Source organism: Takifugu flavidus, unplaced genomic scaffold, assembly GCF_003711565.1.
Source record: "Takifugu flavidus isolate HTHZ2018 unplaced genomic scaffold, ASM371156v2 ctg366, whole genome shotgun sequence".
Taxonomy (NCBI): Eukaryota; Metazoa; Chordata; class Actinopteri; order Tetraodontiformes; family Tetraodontidae; genus Takifugu; species Takifugu flavidus.
In genome coordinates, this window is record NW_026621990.1 from 549 (window position 1) to 18,989 (window position 18,441).

At 45.7% G+C, this 18,441-nt stretch overlaps 1 protein-coding gene across 5 annotated transcripts; it reads left to right on the plus strand.

The window, feature by feature from the left end:
* The first annotated feature begins 4,344 nt into the window (after positions 1 to 4,344).
* Positions 4,345 to 17,437, plus strand: LOC130520385 (NLR family CARD domain-containing protein 3-like). Of its 5 annotated transcripts, XM_057024107.1 has the most exons (8): positions 4,346 to 4,396; positions 9,400 to 9,501; positions 11,310 to 11,411; positions 11,682 to 11,794; positions 11,897 to 14,268; positions 14,400 to 14,573; positions 16,387 to 16,560; positions 16,768 to 17,437. In XM_057024107.1, the coding sequence occupies exons 2-5, from the start codon at positions 9,401 to 9,403 to the stop codon at positions 13,735 to 13,737; spliced, it is 2,157 nt and encodes a 718-aa protein (XP_056880087.1). In that variant the 5' UTR covers positions 4,346 to 4,396; position 9,400; the 3' UTR covers positions 13,738 to 14,268; positions 14,400 to 14,573; positions 16,387 to 16,560; positions 16,768 to 17,437. The 5 variants fall into 5 exon arrangements, with proteins under 5 accessions (XP_056880089.1, XP_056880087.1, XP_056880088.1 ...); XM_057024109.1 differs by lacking the exon at positions 11,310 to 11,411 and having other exon boundaries at positions 4,345 to 4,396; XM_057024111.1 differs by lacking the exon at positions 9,400 to 9,501 and having other exon boundaries at positions 4,372 to 4,396.
* Positions 17,438 to 18,441: the final 1,004 nt, after the last annotated feature.

Below are 18,441 nucleotides of genomic sequence, written 5' to 3' on the forward strand. Positions count from 1 at the left end.
GGTGAACATTCCATGTTCCATGTTCAGGGCTTCAGCACACAACGATTCCAGGTGTATGATGCAATGATGAGCTGTCAGTTCAGCCGTAACGTTTTCCTCCTGCATCTTCTCCCGTATCTTGGCCACCAGTCCACTCCTGTGTCCACACATGGCAGGTGCTCCGTCTGTTGTCCAACCCACCAGTTTTTCCCGAGGCAGCTCCATCTCATTTCCACATCTTGACACCTCTTCATACAAATGATGTCCTGTGGTTGTGCCGTGCACAGGACGTAACGCCAGAAACTCCTCTGTCACGTTGAGGCTGGAGTCCCCTCTAATGTCGCTGCTCTCATCCACAGCCAGGGAAGATGCCATGAAATCTTTCCCCTTTTTCTCCAGCTGCTTTTAGATTGAGGGACAACAATGGTGTTTCTGCTCAGGCTCCCGTTTAAAAAGAGTTGCCTTTTGTCTGGGCAAACTTGCTCACAAACTTTAAGCATGCAGTGTTTGATGAAATCCCCCTCTGGAAATGGCCGGGCTGATTGAGCGATCTCTTCTGCCAGAATCAAACTGGCCTTGACAGCAGCCTCGCTTTGAGATTTGGCTTTTCTGAACAGAGCCTGTCCAGATTTGAGGCCTGGTTTTAATTCTTCAACCTTCTGTAGCTTTTGTTCCATGTCCATATTCTTGTCTTTGTCCGCGTGTTTAGCTTCATGATGCCGTCTCAGATGATATTCCTTCATTACTGCCACCCTTTCTCCACACAGAAGACACCCAGGTTTCCCAGCTGCCTCCGTGAACATGTGCTCCCACTCCCACCTTGTTTGAACCCCCCGGTTCTCAGTGTCCACCTTCCGTTTTGCCGTTTTATGGGTATCTGAAAGTTAACTTTTGCTGTTATGCTAATGACTACTGATAAATAATGAAATGAAGCCACCTCCCGCTCAGACTGTCACCGTTGCATTGTGGGAAATGTAGTATTGGCCTGTGTAAAACATCTGCGGCCTGCGGGCCGGTCTAATAATAAATCAGTATCATCCCGGGGGCCATAGAAAACCCTCAACCTTGACTCTGACATATGAGCTTTAAATGATTTCTTTTGACTCCCATTTATTTGGCTGTTTGGATATCATCTTTGCTAGTGTGTGTATGCGCGCGCACGCTCTATGGAACTGGCATAAAGGATGTTAAAATGAGTCTAAATACATAAAAATTCATCCATTCATCATTCCCAACAGGCGGTGTTTGATTAGAAACTCTTTCTGAGCTCTGGTGCTCTGAAACATCTCCGCTTCCATTTTCACCTGAAGAAGTTCCAAAAAGGAGAAATATGATGTGGTGCTTTACCGCCACCCGGTGGCCACGCTTGGAGCTGCAGACAATAGTTAAACGCGCTCGGACACATTCTGACCTCTCAAAGGTCAGAGACTGTAGCCAAATCTGTTGTTCCTGTGTCCTGTTTCTGCTCTGAACTGTGTCCGATGGACTGAGAGTCCAACCTGGCAGGACTGACATGCCTGCAGAGAGACGGGGGGGACAACTTTTACATTTCAGTGTTATTTTATATTGATAACACCCGAGCAGCCTGAAGATTAAGCAGATCTTCCAATAAACGTCACACGTCACATCAAATCATCCATCCATCCAAATCGTGGTCCTGTTGGACCACCAAAGGACAATCACTTTCCATTTAGCACGGACAAAAAAACCCAAATCCTGTTTAGCAATGAAGCTGTGGGGAGAGTTTGAGGAGTGTTTTTGAGGAACACGCTGCCATATTGGGTCCAAGCTGCTGGGGTTTCTGTTGTTTCCAGGTGAATCGGTGGGCAGCGGCGTTACCGCCTGGCTCTGCCCCCCCCCCCCCCCCCCCCCCCCCCGTGTCGTGGTCACGCCGGGCATCTTCACTGGTCACGTTTTAAACAGGTTCTGTTGGGAACAGGTGTTCTCCAGAACTGTATTTCAGGCTGCTGTGCTGAAGGGCTGTTTTCAGTAGCAATAGAGCCAGAGTGTGCCTGCTGCATATGAACCGCCCCAGGCCGTGCTTTCCTCCTGGCTGAGCCATAATCAGCTCTGGATGGACTGGTTCACGCTTGGACTGAGTCAAGATTTGATAGCTTGACTGATTCTTACAGTTTTTGATCAAACCCCCATCTGCTGATTCCAGGAGATCTTTAAAGGATCTCAGAGCTTCAGATTCATGAAGCCTGCTCAGCCCCCGGCAGTGCTGATGAAACCATTTTATTCCTTCAAAAAAGCAGAACATGAAGCTCCAGAAAAGGTTTTTGGATCAAGTTTCCAACAGAACGAGGACAAGTGGGTAAAAGCGCCACTTTAAAGCCTCCACGCCTCAGAAAACATCCACCTTTAGGATGCCTGACTTTAGAGGATCATCGGTTCGCTCCGAGCACAAGAACAAACATTTTTAACCTCAGTCCAAGAACATCTGACCTGAAATGATCAAAAACCTTCAGCGTAAAAAGATGGTGGAGAGAAAGCTGCTGGGAGGTTCTCAGAAGAGAAGTGGCATTAAAGCCAGCTGGAAGAGTCCAGCCTGCTTCCTGCTCCTCCAAACAGGCGTCTCCACACCAACACTGAAGAAAACGAGCTTCTGTTCTTCCTTCTTCTCTTCTGACTATTGTGTGTTTGATGAATGCAGCATCCGCTCACTGCCCCCCCCCCCCCCCCCCCCATTTACACTGCTCCTGGTTTCACAATGGTCGTCAAACTGGTTTCACCAGCTTCACATCAGTCGCTCAGAAAGCTCATATTTGGAGATAGTTGCCTTTTTCGGATTGTCTCGCCCCGAATTTCAGATGGGAAGAATTTTTTTTCTTTTTCATTTGGAAGACAAAATGTTGACCATGATAATTTTTGAAGAGATGAAAATACGACACTAGAGGTCAGAAGGTTGGGCGGAAATTTTCTGGTCTTTTGGAAGGATGAAACCTTTGAACTCTGACAGTTCAAAGCTGAAGAATGAGATGATCCTCCCCAAAGGGATGGCGAGGTCCAGACAATAAACCTGAGTGTTTTTGTGTCCGGTTATTAACATGTTCCATGCTTTTCCTTCTGCAACAGTTCATCACACCTGCTCAGTGAAACCTCGGTGTAAAGGAGGTGAAGCCGTGCCTCAGTGACTCTACTTTGGTGTTTTAGAAACTAACAGTTATTATATGAATATACAGTGTGCACGTACGCGCAAATGTGTGTATAAACACTTAATACACGCGTGTGCGTGGATGTAGACTTTTTAGTACTTTGGGTTCATAGACTTTTTAGTATTTTGCAGATACGTGTCTGTATATAAACCAGATCCTCCTGTAATAAAGAACTAAAGGCTGACTGTTGTCACGTGACCTGTCTCCGTCTGTGTCCGATGATGGAACCTGCCTGGAACATCTGGTCCACAGAAAAAGCAAAACAGCTCACAGAACTGGTCCAGTTTAGACCCAAAAATGACAATAAATAATGAAAATGTGTGACACAGTAGAAAATGGACGAACTTTCTATTGGTCATTGACAGTTTCAGCCATCAGAATTCATCAGAAATATTTAAACCAACAAACTACACACAGAACCGCAAAGTTTAGAGCTTAAAGGGAGCGACAGGTGAAGATTTAAAGCTCAACGCAGCTGAAGAAGTTCCAAAAAGGAGAAATATCATGTGGTGCTTTACTCCCACCGTGTGGACACGCGTGGAACTGCAGACAATAGTTAAACGCGCTCCGACACATTCTGACCTCTGCTGCTCCTCCTGGACTCCAGGGCTGCAGAAATATGCTGCTTTTACAAGTGTTTCTAAAATCTGTGACGCATCATAAATCTTTTTTAACTAAGTTTATTTATCTAATTAAGTTGCATTGTAAGTTTTCATTATTTAAGGCATTAAAATAGCAAAATAATTTTTAATCTTGAGCCGTCCCAGAATGCTTTTATAGTAGTGGAATATAAATCAACAGCCATAAAGTTGTTGATCAACAGAGGAGTGTTCGGAACGGTTGGATCAGGACCCGAAAGTAGCAACACGCAGTGGACAATGGTGTCCGAAAAGCGTCTTTATTTTAAAGTGAACAAGAACAGTTTAGTCCGCGTTCACAGAGAGGCGGAGATACCTCGAGAGAGTCCAAAACACGTCCGCTCGGAAAACTAACAGTCAAGCCACAGAAGTCAGGGTTTGGCGATGAGCCGAAAACCCTCCGCCGCTGGCAGACGGGAGTTCTGTCCTTAAATCTAACGGGAGATTGAAGAGAGACCGCAGGTGCGTGTGTCTGCGGGGCCAGCTGTGGCTGATGAGCGGCTCCTCCACGCCCCCTGCAGGTAGACACCCGCAACAACGGTCCCAGAAACTGGGAACCCAACAAACCAGTTTTTAAAAGTATTCCTTTCAGACTAAGCAGGAAGACTGAAGACCGACAAGGTGAGTGTAAACGAGGAATATTATTGAAAAGAACTGACAGTTGTGTTTGGAGATAAAATCAAGATTTGATTCAACTAGACTTCATATTTAGTTTTAGCACAAAAAAATCATTATACATTATAAATGAATAGGGCTTATTTAACTTTCTTATAGTCTGGCTTTAGTTATAGTTGAATAGTCTTTCTAAGTGAAGTTTAGTTTATGTTTCTGCTCTTTGCTACTGATCCTTAAAGAACTTTAAACCCTCCCAGAATGCTTTAATGGTAGTAATATATACGCCATAAAGCTGTTGATTAGGTTTTAAAAGTGAAAGTATTCTGTTCAGACGAAGCAGGAAGAGCGACATTTTTGTGACAGGTGAAAAGCTCTTAGAGTTATTAGAGTTGTTCAACAGTCCAGGTTACAGCTGGATATTTTGGTATTAATAATAATAATAATAATAATAACATTTTATTTCAAAGCGCCTTTCAAGACACCCAAGGACACTTTACAGTACATCTATGCAACAGTTAAACACTATTTACAATTTAAAATCATAGGTCAGCTTCACAGTTAAGATTTCAATAACAGTTGCAATAGCACCAATTACAACAACAACAAAAAAGAAAATAGTAGGTGAAACATACATACATACATAAGATCAACAAAGCAACATATAATCATAAACCTAAACAAAGAAAACAATTAAGGGTGGTGCAGTGAGTAAGCCAGACGAAAAAGGTGTGTTTTGAGGTTTGATTTAAATACGGGGAGAGAGTTGATATTTCGAATGTCTGGTGGTAAGGAGTTCCAAAGGTGAGGAGCAGAGCGACTGAAAGCTCTGGCCTCCATGGTCCTGAGGTAGACAGGGGGCACAGTGAGGTTGAGGGAGGAGGAGGATCTGAGGGGGCGTGTTGGAATGGCAATGTGGAGGAGGTCAGACAGGTAAGGAGGGGCAAGTTTATGGATGGCTCTGAAGGTGAGTAGAAGGATTTTGTACAGGATCCGGAAAGTGATGGGAAGCCAGTGGAGTTGTTGTAGGATGGGGGAGATGTGGTGGGAAGATGGGGTTTTGGTGATGATGCGGGCAGCTGAATTATGGACCAGTTGTAGCTTGTGGAGAGATTTTTGAGGGAGACCGAAGAGGAGGGAGTTGCAGTAATCTAAACGTGAGGTGACAAGACTATGGACGAGGATGGAGGTGGTGTTGGGGGAGAGGGAGGGACGAAGTCGATTTATTTGTCGGAGATGGAAATAGGCGGCCCGAGTGGTATGGCTGATGTGGGATTTAAATGAGAGATTGCTGTCAAGGATGATGCCCAGACTCTTAACTTGAGGGGAGGGGGAGACCAAGGAGGTGTCAATGGGAATGGAGAAACTGGCAACTTTTGAGAGTGATGATTTCGTCCCTACGAGGAGCACTTCAGTTTTATCACTGTTTAATTTAAGGAAGTTGGACGAGAACCAGGCTTTGATTTCAGCTATGCAGGTGGGGAGGGAGGAGGGTGGGAGTGAGGAGTTAGGCGAGCTTGAAAGGTACAGTTGAGTGTCGTCTGCATAACAGTGATATTGGATGTTGAATTTGCGGAAGATGGCGCCAAGGGGAAGAAGATAGATGATGAATAGCAAGGGTCCCAGGACTGAGCCCTGTGGCACGCCTGAAGTGACTGGGGAGAGGTTGGGCTTGAATGATTTGAGCTGGATGAACTGTGTGCGGCCTGAAAGGTACGAATAGAACCACTGAAGGGGGGTCTTGGCAAGACCGATGGAGGAGAGTCTACGGAGTAGAATGGGGTGGGAGATGGTGTCGAATGCTGCAGTAAGGTCAAGGAGGATAAGGATGGAAAGTGAACCAGAGTCAGCTGCAGTGAGAAGGTCGTTGGTTATTTTTATGAGAGCAGTTTCAGTGCTGTGGCGGGGGCGGAAACCAGATTGGAACGGGTCATAAAGGGAGTTATGTGCTAGGTGGGTGTGTAGTTGAGAGGCGACTACTTTTTCAAGGATTTTGGAAATGAAAGGTAGATTGGAAATGGGATGGAGATTGTTGTAATTATTGGGGTCTGAGCCTGGTTTTTTCAGGATTGGGTGATGGCTGCCGTTTTGAGGGATGAGGGAACAGTTCCAGTCGAAAGTGACGATTAAATGATGGCAGAAATGAGGGGGAGGACAGCAGGGAGGCAAGATTTGACCAGATTGGTGGGTAGGGGATCCAGTTGACATGTTGAGGGTTTGGATTTCCGGATAAGAGCAGCGATGTCAAGATTTTTAGGGAGAAGAAAATTGGAGAAGTGATGACGGTGAGGCAGATTAGTTGGTGGGCTGGGAGGAGGTCCAGGTTGGAGAGCGGAAAGTGAGCCTGTGTCTAGGTGATGGTGAATGTTTAGAATTTTGTCCTTGAAGAACTGCATTAGGGAGCTACATGTGTCAGTTGAATACAGGTGTGGAGGTAGGGAGTCAAGTGGCTGGATAGTTTGTGAAAGTGTGAAGTGTGAAAAGAGATCTGGTGTTTCCTTTGTTGGAGGAGATCTGGGCAGAGTAGTATTTTGTCTTGGCTTGGTGAATTGCGTCTTTGTATTGGTGGATGTGGGCAATGTACATTTCCTTGTGGATCAGGAGTCCAGTTTTCTTATAAAGCCTTTCCAGTTGACTGCCTTTGGTTTTCATGGAGCGGAGATGCAAGGTAAACCAGGGGGCAGTTGTGGAGAACGAAACAGAGCGTGTTTTGGCTGGGGCGAGGGAGTTGAGGATGTTCTTTAAACTAGTATTGTAGTGGGATGTGATTTCGTCAGTGGTAGTGAAACAGTCTGGGATGATAATATCATTAATGTGGGAACTAAGGGTGTCAATGTTGATGTTTTTCAAATTACGGAATGAGATAAAGCATGGTGACTTAACTCTGTAGTGGGGGAGTGCAGTACTGAAAGAGATGAGGAAATGGTCGCTGACATGGAGATCATCAGCAGTGCAGTAGAGGGGGATGAGACCAGAGCAGCAGAGAGGGTCTAGAGTGTGTCCTTTAGTGTGCGTTGGGAAGTTGATGAAATTATGCAGTCCAAAGCTCTCGAGGCATGATAAGAAGTCTCTGGTGAGAGGCAGATTGGTGTTGTCCATGTGGATATTGAAGTCCCCTAGTATTATTATGTTTGGAGATAGTGTACACAGATGGGTGAGCAAGACGGCAAAGTCATTTAGGAAGTCGCTGTGGGGCTTGGGGGGACGGTAAATAGTGGCAATGACGGTGGGAGTGGGTCCAGAGAGTGTAAGTGCCAAATGTTCAAATGAGGATGATGGAAGCAAAGACAGCGGAAGGATCTTCCACTTCTGGTGGTGAATCACTGCGATACCACCACCACGGCCGTGGGAGCGGGGGTGGGACAAATATGTATAGTCGGTGGGTGGGTGGAGTCGTTGAGTGAGGAGAAGTCATTTGGTTGTTGCCAGGTTTCCGTAATACAAAGAAAGTCGAAGTTGCGGTCAGTTAGGAGATCGTGGATGAGGTGTTCCTTGTTCGTGAGTGAGCGGATGTTAAGAAGTCCGAAGCTGACAGAAGTGTCTTCAGTTTGGTGTGAGTCAGAGCCTGGACAGATGGGCTGGCTAAGACTGAGTGATTGATAGTCCGGGAGGTGTTTCTGCCAGAGCGGTGTCTGTTGGTTATGAGGACGGGAATCGGGAACAGTTGGTTGCTCCTGTGGTTTATTGTGGGAGGAGAGCTAATCTTGGAGAGACCAGTGGCTGAGGGAGACAGTTGGATAATCTGCCAGCGGGGGGAGCTCTGGGGAGGGGTCGTTGACAGTGGGTGGATCATGGAGGGAGAGGGGTTTGAGTGAGATGGGGAGGCAAGTAGTCAGGCATAAGGGGAGGAATGGATGGTGTCTTGCAGATTAGCCGCTAGCATGCGGCTACCTGCGTGGTTTGGATGAATTCCGTCCGATTTTAAAAAGCACGGACGATTCCAGAACAGGTCGAAATTGTCCACGAAGGCAATGTTATGGGCTTGGCAGGCAGAATGAAGCCAGGTGTGCAGGCTGAGGACTCGGCTGAAACGGCCATACCCACGGCCAAGAGTAGGGAGGGGGCCGCTGATGAAGGGAGACAGTCCACAGGTTTTCAGGAAGTTCAGAAGTTTTGTAAAATAATCCTTCGTGAGCTCGGACTGGCGGAGGAATGTGTCATTTGTCCCAACAGTATTACCTGTCAAACAACATCTAATCGTGTGCAAGTTAGCATCTCTCAGCCGGGCCAATTTAAGACTAAAATAAACTTTAAAAATAACTAATTAAATAAATCAACACAGGATCACAGGACACCAACAGGATTTTTGGTTCATGTTGCACGTTTTCTCACAGTGGTTTATTGTTCTATGTTGTGGAACCACTGTGAAAGAAATGCAGGAGTGGGTGTCATTTCTTTCATCTATTTTAAATAGAGCAGTGATCTTTGAGGACTTGGATCATAGAAATAATTGAAGAGGGGAACAAATGAGGAAAGTTAAAAAGTCCTGACTAGTATGTTTATGTAGCACCGAATCATTTATTGGCTGAGCTGAAGACAGTCCTTTCACCATGTTGGACTGTGGAAAACCAGTGTTGTTGGGCCCGATGGACCAGCGTCCCCGTCGTTGCCGGACCACCGTTGGCCACCAGTTGGGTTTTTGGGATCAAAGTGGGGGCGTTTCCTGTATCCGGTTCTCCTCACGGATCCATGACTACAACATGTTGCTGCAAGTGCAGAGACGTTTGCTCTGGAAAGAACTTTAGAGCACATTCAGTGCTGCAGGATGAGGGGCTGGAAAAGGTGCCAGTTCTTTTCTCACTGCAGGGAACAGTTAAAAAAAGCAGCTTAAACTCTGAAAACATGAAAATTATACAGAGACATAATTGATTTATTGATTCAGTTGTTATCCAGAATGTATTAGAAATGTTCCTGTTTGATAAAAATGCAGTGAATTGGGATTATTTAACTACAACCTCTACAGATTATTTACTTTCATCACAGTCTCATCACTATTTCTGATGTTTCCTCAGGATGGACGAGGACAGAGCAGAGTCCACAGTGCCCAGCTGTGTGTCCCTGAAAAGTGACCGGTCCAAAGATGATATGTTTAACTTCAGAAGTTCAGACAAAATGTAAGAAAACTAAAGCGTGATGATGTGTTTGTGTGACACCCTTTAAAGTTCGGTATCGGATCTCAAGGCTCACCTTTAAAGTAAGGTTTTCTGAACCACATAACTCTGCCTTAGAACATTTCACAACCATACAAAACATCATTTTGTAGGTATTAGCCTCTACTATCGTGAAAAATGAAATTCACCAGGTCCTTAAAATGAAACGGTACACCAACATGTCAGGTGTTCGCTCCCATTAACTCCCATGTTAATTTTAGTGTGGTAAATCTTTTAAAACTGAAAATTGCTTCTGTTTTTAACTGGTCATTTCTCCTACATGGGTTAACATCATCTCACAAAAATTCCAAGGCATATATTTTAAAGTTTCCCAACAATATCCATCATTGCAGAGTGCTACAGCTCTCCATTTAGATACGGATGTCCCCCGCCTCCCCCGGGACATGGTCAAAGCTCTCCCGGAGGGGTGAGTTGAAGCTCCTTCTGACAGCAGACTCCGCCAGCGTTCCCAGCAGACCCTCACAATACGTTTGGGTCTGCCGGGTCTGTCCGGCATCCTTCCCCACCATCGGAGCCAACTCACCACCAGGTGGTGATCAGTTGACAGCTCCGCCCCTCTCTTCTCCCGAGTGTCCAGAACATGCGGCCGCAAATCCGATGACGCGACCACAAAGTCGATCATCGATCTGCGGCCTAAGGCGTCCTGGTGCCAAGTGCACATGTGGACGCCTTTATTCCTGAACAAGGTGTTTGTTATGGACAATCTGAGACGAGCACAGAAGTCCAATACCCTCCTGGGCTACCACCTTATCGTGGTGGAGGGGTTTGCCTGTCCCAATGATCCTAGGAGCTCCGTTGTCTGGGGCTTTATGCCCCTGGTAGGGCCACCCATGGCAAACAGGTCCTAGGTGAGGGACCAGACAAAGCGTAGCCCAGGACCCCCTAATGAAGAAAAACAACATTGGTTCCAAGTTTCCCTTGCCCGGATGCAGGTCACTGGGGCCCCCTCCTGGAGCCAGGCCTGGGGGTGGGGCACGTTGGTGAGCGCCTGGTGGCCGGACTTCTGCCCAGGGAGTCCGGCCGGGCACAGCCCAAAGAGGCAATATGGGACCCCCTTCCCGTAGGCTCACCACCTGCAGGAGGGGCGGGTGGGGGGGGTCGGGTGCATTGTGTGTTGGGTAGCGGCCGAAGGCAGGGACCTTGGCGGTCTGATCCCCGGCTGCATAAACTGGCTCTAGGGACATGGAATGTCACCTCTCTGGTGGGAAAGGAGCCTGAGCTGGTGCGCGAGGTTGAGAAGTTCCGAATAGATATAGTCGGCCTCACCTCGACGCACAGCAAGGGCTCTGGAACCAGTCTTCTCGAGAGGGGTTGGACTCTCTACCACTCTGGAGTTGCCGATGGTGAGAGGCGACGGGCAGGGGTGGCAATTCTGGTTGCTCCCCGGCTCAGTGCCTGGATATTGGAGTTTACCCCGGTGGATGAGAGGGTAGCCTCCCTTTGCCTTCTGGTGGGGGGACGGATCCTATGGCCCAAACAGCAGTTCAGCGTATCCACCCTTTTTGGAGTCCTTAGAGGGAGTGCTGGAGAGTGCTCCTTCTGGGGGCTCCCTCGTCCTCCTGGGTGACTTCAATGCTCACGTCAGCAGCGACAGTGAGACCTGGAGAGGTTTGATTGGGAAGAACAGGGGGGCCCCCTGATCCGAAATGTTCCTGTTTGATAAAAATGCAGTGAATTGGGATTATTTAACTACAACCTCTACAGATTATTTACCTTCATCACAGTCAACATCTCATCTGATGTTTCCTCAGGATGGACGAGGACAGAGCAGAGTCCACAGTGCCCAGCTGTGTGTCCCTGAAGAGTGACCGGTCCAAAGATGGAATGATAGACTTCAGAAGTTCAGACCAAATGTAAGAAAACTAAAGCGTGATGATGTGTTTGTGTGACAGCTGTTAGTCACATTAACAGCAGCAGGTTGTGAGTTTATTATTGGAGATGTTTAACACTTAAACCTCAGACAGTCATATAGTTACATACTTAATGAGAATATTGTTGATTAGAAACAAGAATCATGTTTAAACTGAAAGATGAATTCAGACATAAATGCTGGAACAATATTGAGTCTTGATCAGGTTTTTTCATCCTATAAATCAAAGGACTAATAGAGATGTGTTTCATAGTGAGAGGGGGGAGCACATCCTATCAAACTGGGACCAGTCAGCTCCACCAGGAGAGTCCTCTTGTTCACAATCTGGAAGCAGATCTGGAGATGCTGAAATGAAGCCCAAACAAAGTAAAACTGTTCAATATAAAATTGAACTTGTGATGTCATGAATTTGTAGTTGTGTTGATGATTTATTAGATAGATGGAAATCATTGGTTTACTTATTTTCAGGAAGTGATCTGCAAGAAGTGATAGAAGGTCATAAGATGAGTCTGAAGAGAAGATGTGAACATGTGACTGAAGGAACTCATGAAGCAGGAAGTGGAACCCTGCTGAACAAGATCTACACTGAGCTCTACATCACTGAGGGACAAAGTGAGGAGGTGGACACACAACATGAGGTGAGACAGCTTGAGAGAACCTCCAAGAAGAACATCCAGGACACCCCAATCAAGTGCCAGGACATCTTCAAAGTCTTATCTGAGCAACAGAGACACATCAGAGTGGTTCTGACCAACGGTGTCGCCGGCGTTGGAAAAACCTTCTCAGTGCAGAAGTTCAGTCTGGACTGGGCAGAAGGTTTGGAGAACCAAGACATCAGTCTGGTGCTTCCGCTCTCATGCAGGGAGCTGAACTTGATCAGAGATGAGCAGCACAGTCTTCTCTCACTGCTTCATGTTTTCCATCCAACATTACAGAAGATCAGAGCAGAAGATCTGACTGTCTGGAAACTTCTGTTCATCTTTGATGGCCTGGATGAAAGCAGATTTTCACTGGATTTCAACAACCATCAGGTCATCTCTGATGTCACACAAGTATCGTCAGTTGACGTGCTCCTGGTGAACCTCATCCAGGGGAACCTGCTTCCCTCAGCTCTCATCTGGATCACCTCCAGACCTGCAGCAGCCCATCAGATTCCTCCCTCGTGTGTTGACAGGATCACAGAAGTACGAGGCTTCACTGACTCCCAGAAGGAGGAGTACTTCAGGAGGAGGTTCAGTGATGAAGATCTGTCCAAGAGAATCATCTCACACATCAAGGCCTCCAGGAGCCTCCACATCATGTGTCTGATCCCAGTTTTCTGCTGGATCACTGCTATAGTTCTGGAGGACATGATGACCAAAGACCAGAGAGGAGAGCTGCCCAAAACCCTGACTGACCTCTACTCACACTTCCTGATGGTTCAGATAAAGAGGAAGAAGCAGAAGTATGGAGGAAAGCAGAGACCAGAGGAACTGACTGAGGCTGATAAAAAACTCCTTCTGAAGTTGGGTCGGCTGGCGTTTGAACATCTGGAGAAAGGAAACATCATGTTCTACTCAGAAGACCTGGAGCAATGTGGACTGGACGTCTCTGAGGTGTCGGTGTACTCAGGAGTTTGTACAGAGATCTTCAAAAGAGAGAGTGTGATCTTCCAGAAATCAGTCTACTGCTTTGTTCATCTGAGCATTCAGGAGTTTCTGGCTGCCGTCTACATGTTCCACCGTTACACCAGGAAAGACACAGTGGTTATAAATCAGTTCCTGAAATATTCGAAACCAAACCGTTTTTCCTGGTTTGTTGGGTTGTTAAATAACGATCCAGTCACATCTCTTGATGACTTCCTCAGGAGAACACTAATGAAATCTCTTGAAAGTAAAAATGGCCACCTGGACTTGTTTGTTCGCTTCCTTCATGGTCTCTCTCTGGAGTCCAATCAGAGGATCCTGGGTGGACTGTTGGATCAGACGGACAGCCACCCAGAAACCATCCAGAAGGTCCTCAACAACCTGAAGCAGGAGAACAGTGATGAAATCTCCCCAGACAGAAGCATCAACATCTTCCACTGTCTGATGGAGATGAAGGATCAGTCAGTCCATCAGGAGATCCAAGAGTTCCTGAAGTCAGAGAAGAAATCAGAGAAGAGACTGTCAGAGATCCACTGTTCAGCTCTGGCCTACCTGCTGCAGATGTCAGAGGAGGTTCTGGATGAGCTGAACCTGCAGCAGTACAACACCTCAGATGAGGGACGACGTCGCCTGATTCCAGCTGTGAGGAACTGCAGGAAGCCGAGTAAGTCCAGATGTGATTAAGAACACAGGCTGTTAACAGCAGACATGATTGACTCTGTCAGGAAAAGGCTCCATTGAGTGATCTCACCAGACACTTTGTTCTTCGAGTGTTGTCCAGTGTTAGAAGCTTTTAAATTCCATGTCTGAAGGTTAAAGGTCATCTTGTTCACAGCTACAGCTGGGAATTTAACTTAAAAGCTATCTCTGTTCTGTTTTATACCTCCTAAAGAACATCTCCATTTCTGACCAATTATTTTTGGGTGACTATCTTAAGAACCAGATGTTCTGTCGACTGTTTTCCTGTTCAGGTTTTCAGAAACGAGTGTGGACTCAACATATCTGCTCATATCTGACAGGTTGTATTTTGTCTTTATTCAGTTTGAGCAGCTGCAGTTTATCAGAGCTCAGCTGTGATCCTCTGGCCTCGGCGCTGAGGTCCAATCCCTCCCATCTGAGGGTTCTGGACCTGAGCTACAACAGTCTAGAGCATTCAGGGGTGAAGCTGCTCTGTTCTGGACTGGAGAGTCTAAACTGTAAGCTGGAGACTCTCAGGTCAGTTCAGCTGTGTCTAAAGTCCGTATTTCATTCATCTACAAAGATTCCAAGCAGATTTATTTGTAACTAAGCAAAGCAAAATCTGAACTCATCTGACTGAAACAAATGGGATTTATTGTGGTTTTTAGATTGAATGGTTGCAGTTTATCAGAGATCAGCTGTGACTCTCTGGCCTCAGCACTGAGGTCCAATCCCTCCCATCTGAGGGTTCTGGAGCTGAGTGACAACCAGCTAAAGGATTCAGGAGTGAAGCAGCTCTGTGGTTTTCTCCAGGATCCTCTCTGTAAGCTGGAGACTCTCAGGTCAGTCAGAGATGATCCAGTACTTTCCCAGGTGTAACTAGTTAGACAATAAATGTTTACATGTTTGATCTTTGTTATAAACGTAGTGTTACAGTTCTCGGAAAAAAGACCACAAAGGACAGATTTGCAGTATTAAATTGGTTGTGGAAATCTGTCCCATGTGAGGATGGTCATCAGTGACTAGAAAGGAAGTATCAGTTGTAGATTTGTCTTGTTTTATTTTAGGCTGGCCACAAAACCGCCCAAACATTCAGACCAATCAAAAATGGTTCTTCCTGTCTTTTAAAGACCAGAAGGAAAACTAGAAAACCCAAAAAGAAAGCTGCTGCAGTGTGCCATGCCCCTTCTCTACTGAGAAAACCCATCCCAAAAAAGAGAAAAGCCCAAGTGTGAAGTGAGCACCCTGTTAAACCTTGGTACCGAAAGCCTGCAATCATTCTCATCTTAGGTGGCTTCATTCCAGCCAGAAGCCCAAACCTGCCTCCCTCTTAAAGGGGCAGCAGGTCAGTCCAACCACAGAAACCTTCATGAAGATCTGAAGCTTTCAGCGTCCACAATTGTTGCACCTCACTTCGATTGGAGTCCAAATCAGAAGTCAACAAGTTGATTCTACACCGATTCTACACAATGCAACCATTTTAAAAATGTTTCCATCCATAAGTTTTTACACATTTTTATATAAATCTGTTTGTTCATCGCCTCCTTTTGTAATGATCATTAAAGAAAATGACCTTATTTGAGTTTTTCTCCTCACAAATATGACTTTCTATGAACGATGCAATAAATGCAGCTTGCAATCTAAGACAATATGGAAGTATGTGAATATAATAGTAGTGGAAGTAGCTCATAAAATAATACATTTGCTCTTCTCATCGAATCTTTCTATGTTATTAAAGAAAAACCTGCTTTTAGTCAACAAAATCTAAGACATCAACCAAAAATCCTAATTTTCTATAATATAATATAAAACAGTAGAGAAGACTCTTTCTGCAGAGACACTGGTGGCAGGAATGCAGAAGTATCACTTGCTCAACTTGGAACCACCAGCTGAGAAGGTCCTCAGCGAGAGGAAGTGGTGGAGAACCATGAAACTTGCTAAGCTCCACCTCAGCTCCAGAGACGTGCTGAGCTGGAGCTGTGGCACCAGGTATCGCCCAGAAGAGCCTCCAACAAACAAGCTCTTCTCTTGGGAGGAGAGGGCTTTGAATCTCAGCTCAGTGTGCTTGTCTCTAGTAGGTGGCAGCTGCACCTTTTCCTGAGGTCCTTGTTGATGCCCTGAGGGGAATTGATGCTCCTGCAATGTTTTCTGGCAGCATTGAGCTTGCAGTGGGGCAATCAAACACACTGTAGGGTGGCTCTCTTTCCTTCTCTCATCTGGAGAACAAGTGACACCAGCTGCCAATCATTGTTGGAGAAATGTGCAGTCAGGGGAACGATGCGTCCAGACTATAGCCACCCTTCCAGCATCCAGCAGTGTCTAAAACCTTTGATTTGGTTTCACCAGAGAGTGTAGGGATTGCAGGGCCGCTGCAGCATCGCCCACAAGCTATCAGGAGTGGGTCGCTTTGTCCCAACTCCTGACAAGAGTTGAGTGCTATTGAGAAATGTGGTCTCACAAACTTGGAAGGTATTTTGACCTACACACACTTTACATACGGTGTAGATCTGGTCCAACCGCCCTGAAAGAACCCAAAATAGGAACATACGGCAGATAAGCCGGTGCAGGACGAGAGGTTTGTTGCTTGTAATCTGTGTTTTGCTCTGGTACATGTTGATTTTTATTTGTCTTCTCTCAAAATAATTGTTATTTTAGACTAAGTGGCTGCAGTTTATCAGAGACCAGCTGTGATTCTGTGGCCTCAGCTCTGAACTCCAACCTCTCCCATCTGAGGGTTCTGGACCTGAGCTACAACACGTTGCAGGATCCAGGAGTGAAGCGGCTCTGTTCTGGACTGGAGAGTCCAAACTGTAAACTGGAGACGCTCAGGTCAGTCTTCATTTTTCTACCTATATACCAGCTGCTAAGATGGTGAAGTGAGGCTGTTCTCAACACTGCTGTGATGCACCACATTAAAAAAAATTCCTTGTAATATCGTGAATTCAGGTACGACCCAACTAAGAACTAACGTAGGTTTAGTACTGACGCAGATAACATGCAGACCTGCACCGTATAACCTTATCCTGCATTTTTCAGATTGATTAACTGCAGTTTATCAGAGATCAGCTGTGACTCTCTGGCCTCGGCGCTGAGGTCCAATCCCTCCCATCTCAGAGAACTGGACCTGAGTTGGAACCAGCTGAAGGATTCAGGAGTGAAGCTGCTGTCTGATCTCCTAGAGAATCCACACTATGGGCTGGAGACATTGAGTCAGTAGCTGGTTGAAGCCAGTCAACTCCCGCTCATCTGCTGCATCACTCACTGACCACTGGTGAAGAGCATCTGTGGAAACATCTGCCGTCTACTCCCTCCATAGATGAAAAATTCAGTTTTTAAAAAGCGGTGGTGGACTTTCAGGAGATCAGTCGATGGTCGACAAAGCAGAAGCAGCTTCACCTTGAAGTTAAATTAGTTCCTGGTATCACACAATGCATCTTTATAAAGTTCTAAATGGCTCCTCGGCCACTCTTAGAAGCATGAAAACATTCTCTTAATTGTCTCTTCAAATGTCTGTATTATACGTTACTATTTTACATCATGCCTTCAGAATCTTTAGGGTTTGTGTCACTTTAGTGAAATCAAAGCATTTTCTTTATGTGCCAGCAATTAGCACAATCTAAGAAGTCTTTGACACTAAACATATGGAGCTGCTATAGAACAAACTAAAGATTTGTTGTTATTAAGATAAAGAAATGCAACATTTCCCCCAGAGAAACGATGGCGATGGAAAAAGCCCTGGCTGTGTGCGTGCATCACAGCAGGCGTGGGTTCTCCTCTCTGTAGTCATGCGGGTCTCCTTTGAAGGGCAGATGAGGAGGTTGGTTACAGATTCCCGTCAGAAAGATGATTACGGTGCCAAAGGTCATCACCGGGGTAACCAGGAAGAGGCAGAGTCGGTCTACTGTACGAGCGATGCCGCTCCAGTTATCCTTCTCCTGTCAGGACCAGACATTTACGCCACTTTTGATCTTTTTGTTTGTTATTAAGTCATATGTTCATATATCCTCTTTCATATGTTATTTGTTGTGCTTCGGTTTCTGGTCGGCACTCGGACTTCTCACCTCCTCTACCTGCAGGAACGGCATTCAGGGGGGGCCGATCTCCGAAGAGCGCTGAGCCTCCAGCTCACCTGCAGCTCGTTCCGCCTAAATCAGGAAGACAATAGTTAACAGCAAACGAAATAATTAAAATAAAAAGAATAAGCTTAGAATAAGCAAGGGATTGCGCAGTACACAGTCACAGATTCTCAATTTAATTTTTATGCGCTTTTTGTAAACTTAGATTTGATTTTTTTTAATTTGAAACTTTACTGTGTTTCCTTATGTGTTTATCTGCTTTGTGTTATGTGACAGAGGATCGAAACATTTTACATGTATTTTTGAGCATAACTTAAATTACATTTGTGTAATGCTAATAGTTTAATATCATACAGTGTAAATATTTGTATGAGGAAGTTTATGTAATGACAGAAACTACATTTTGGGTACAAATAAAGTTGATGAGTCCTTATATTTTCTGTTAAGTTTAAATGTATTTGTTATTTTACTCTTTATTTGCATATTTGAATGAATCTTGAACGCAGAGTTGTCTGCTCCTTTGTTTACTTCCGGTTCCTGTCGCTAATTTCCGGTCTCGTGAGCTCACTCTCGCTAGCTTGTCACTGACGGTGGTTGTCAGCGCAGCATCAGCGAGTCTCCAGCCGGACGCGGC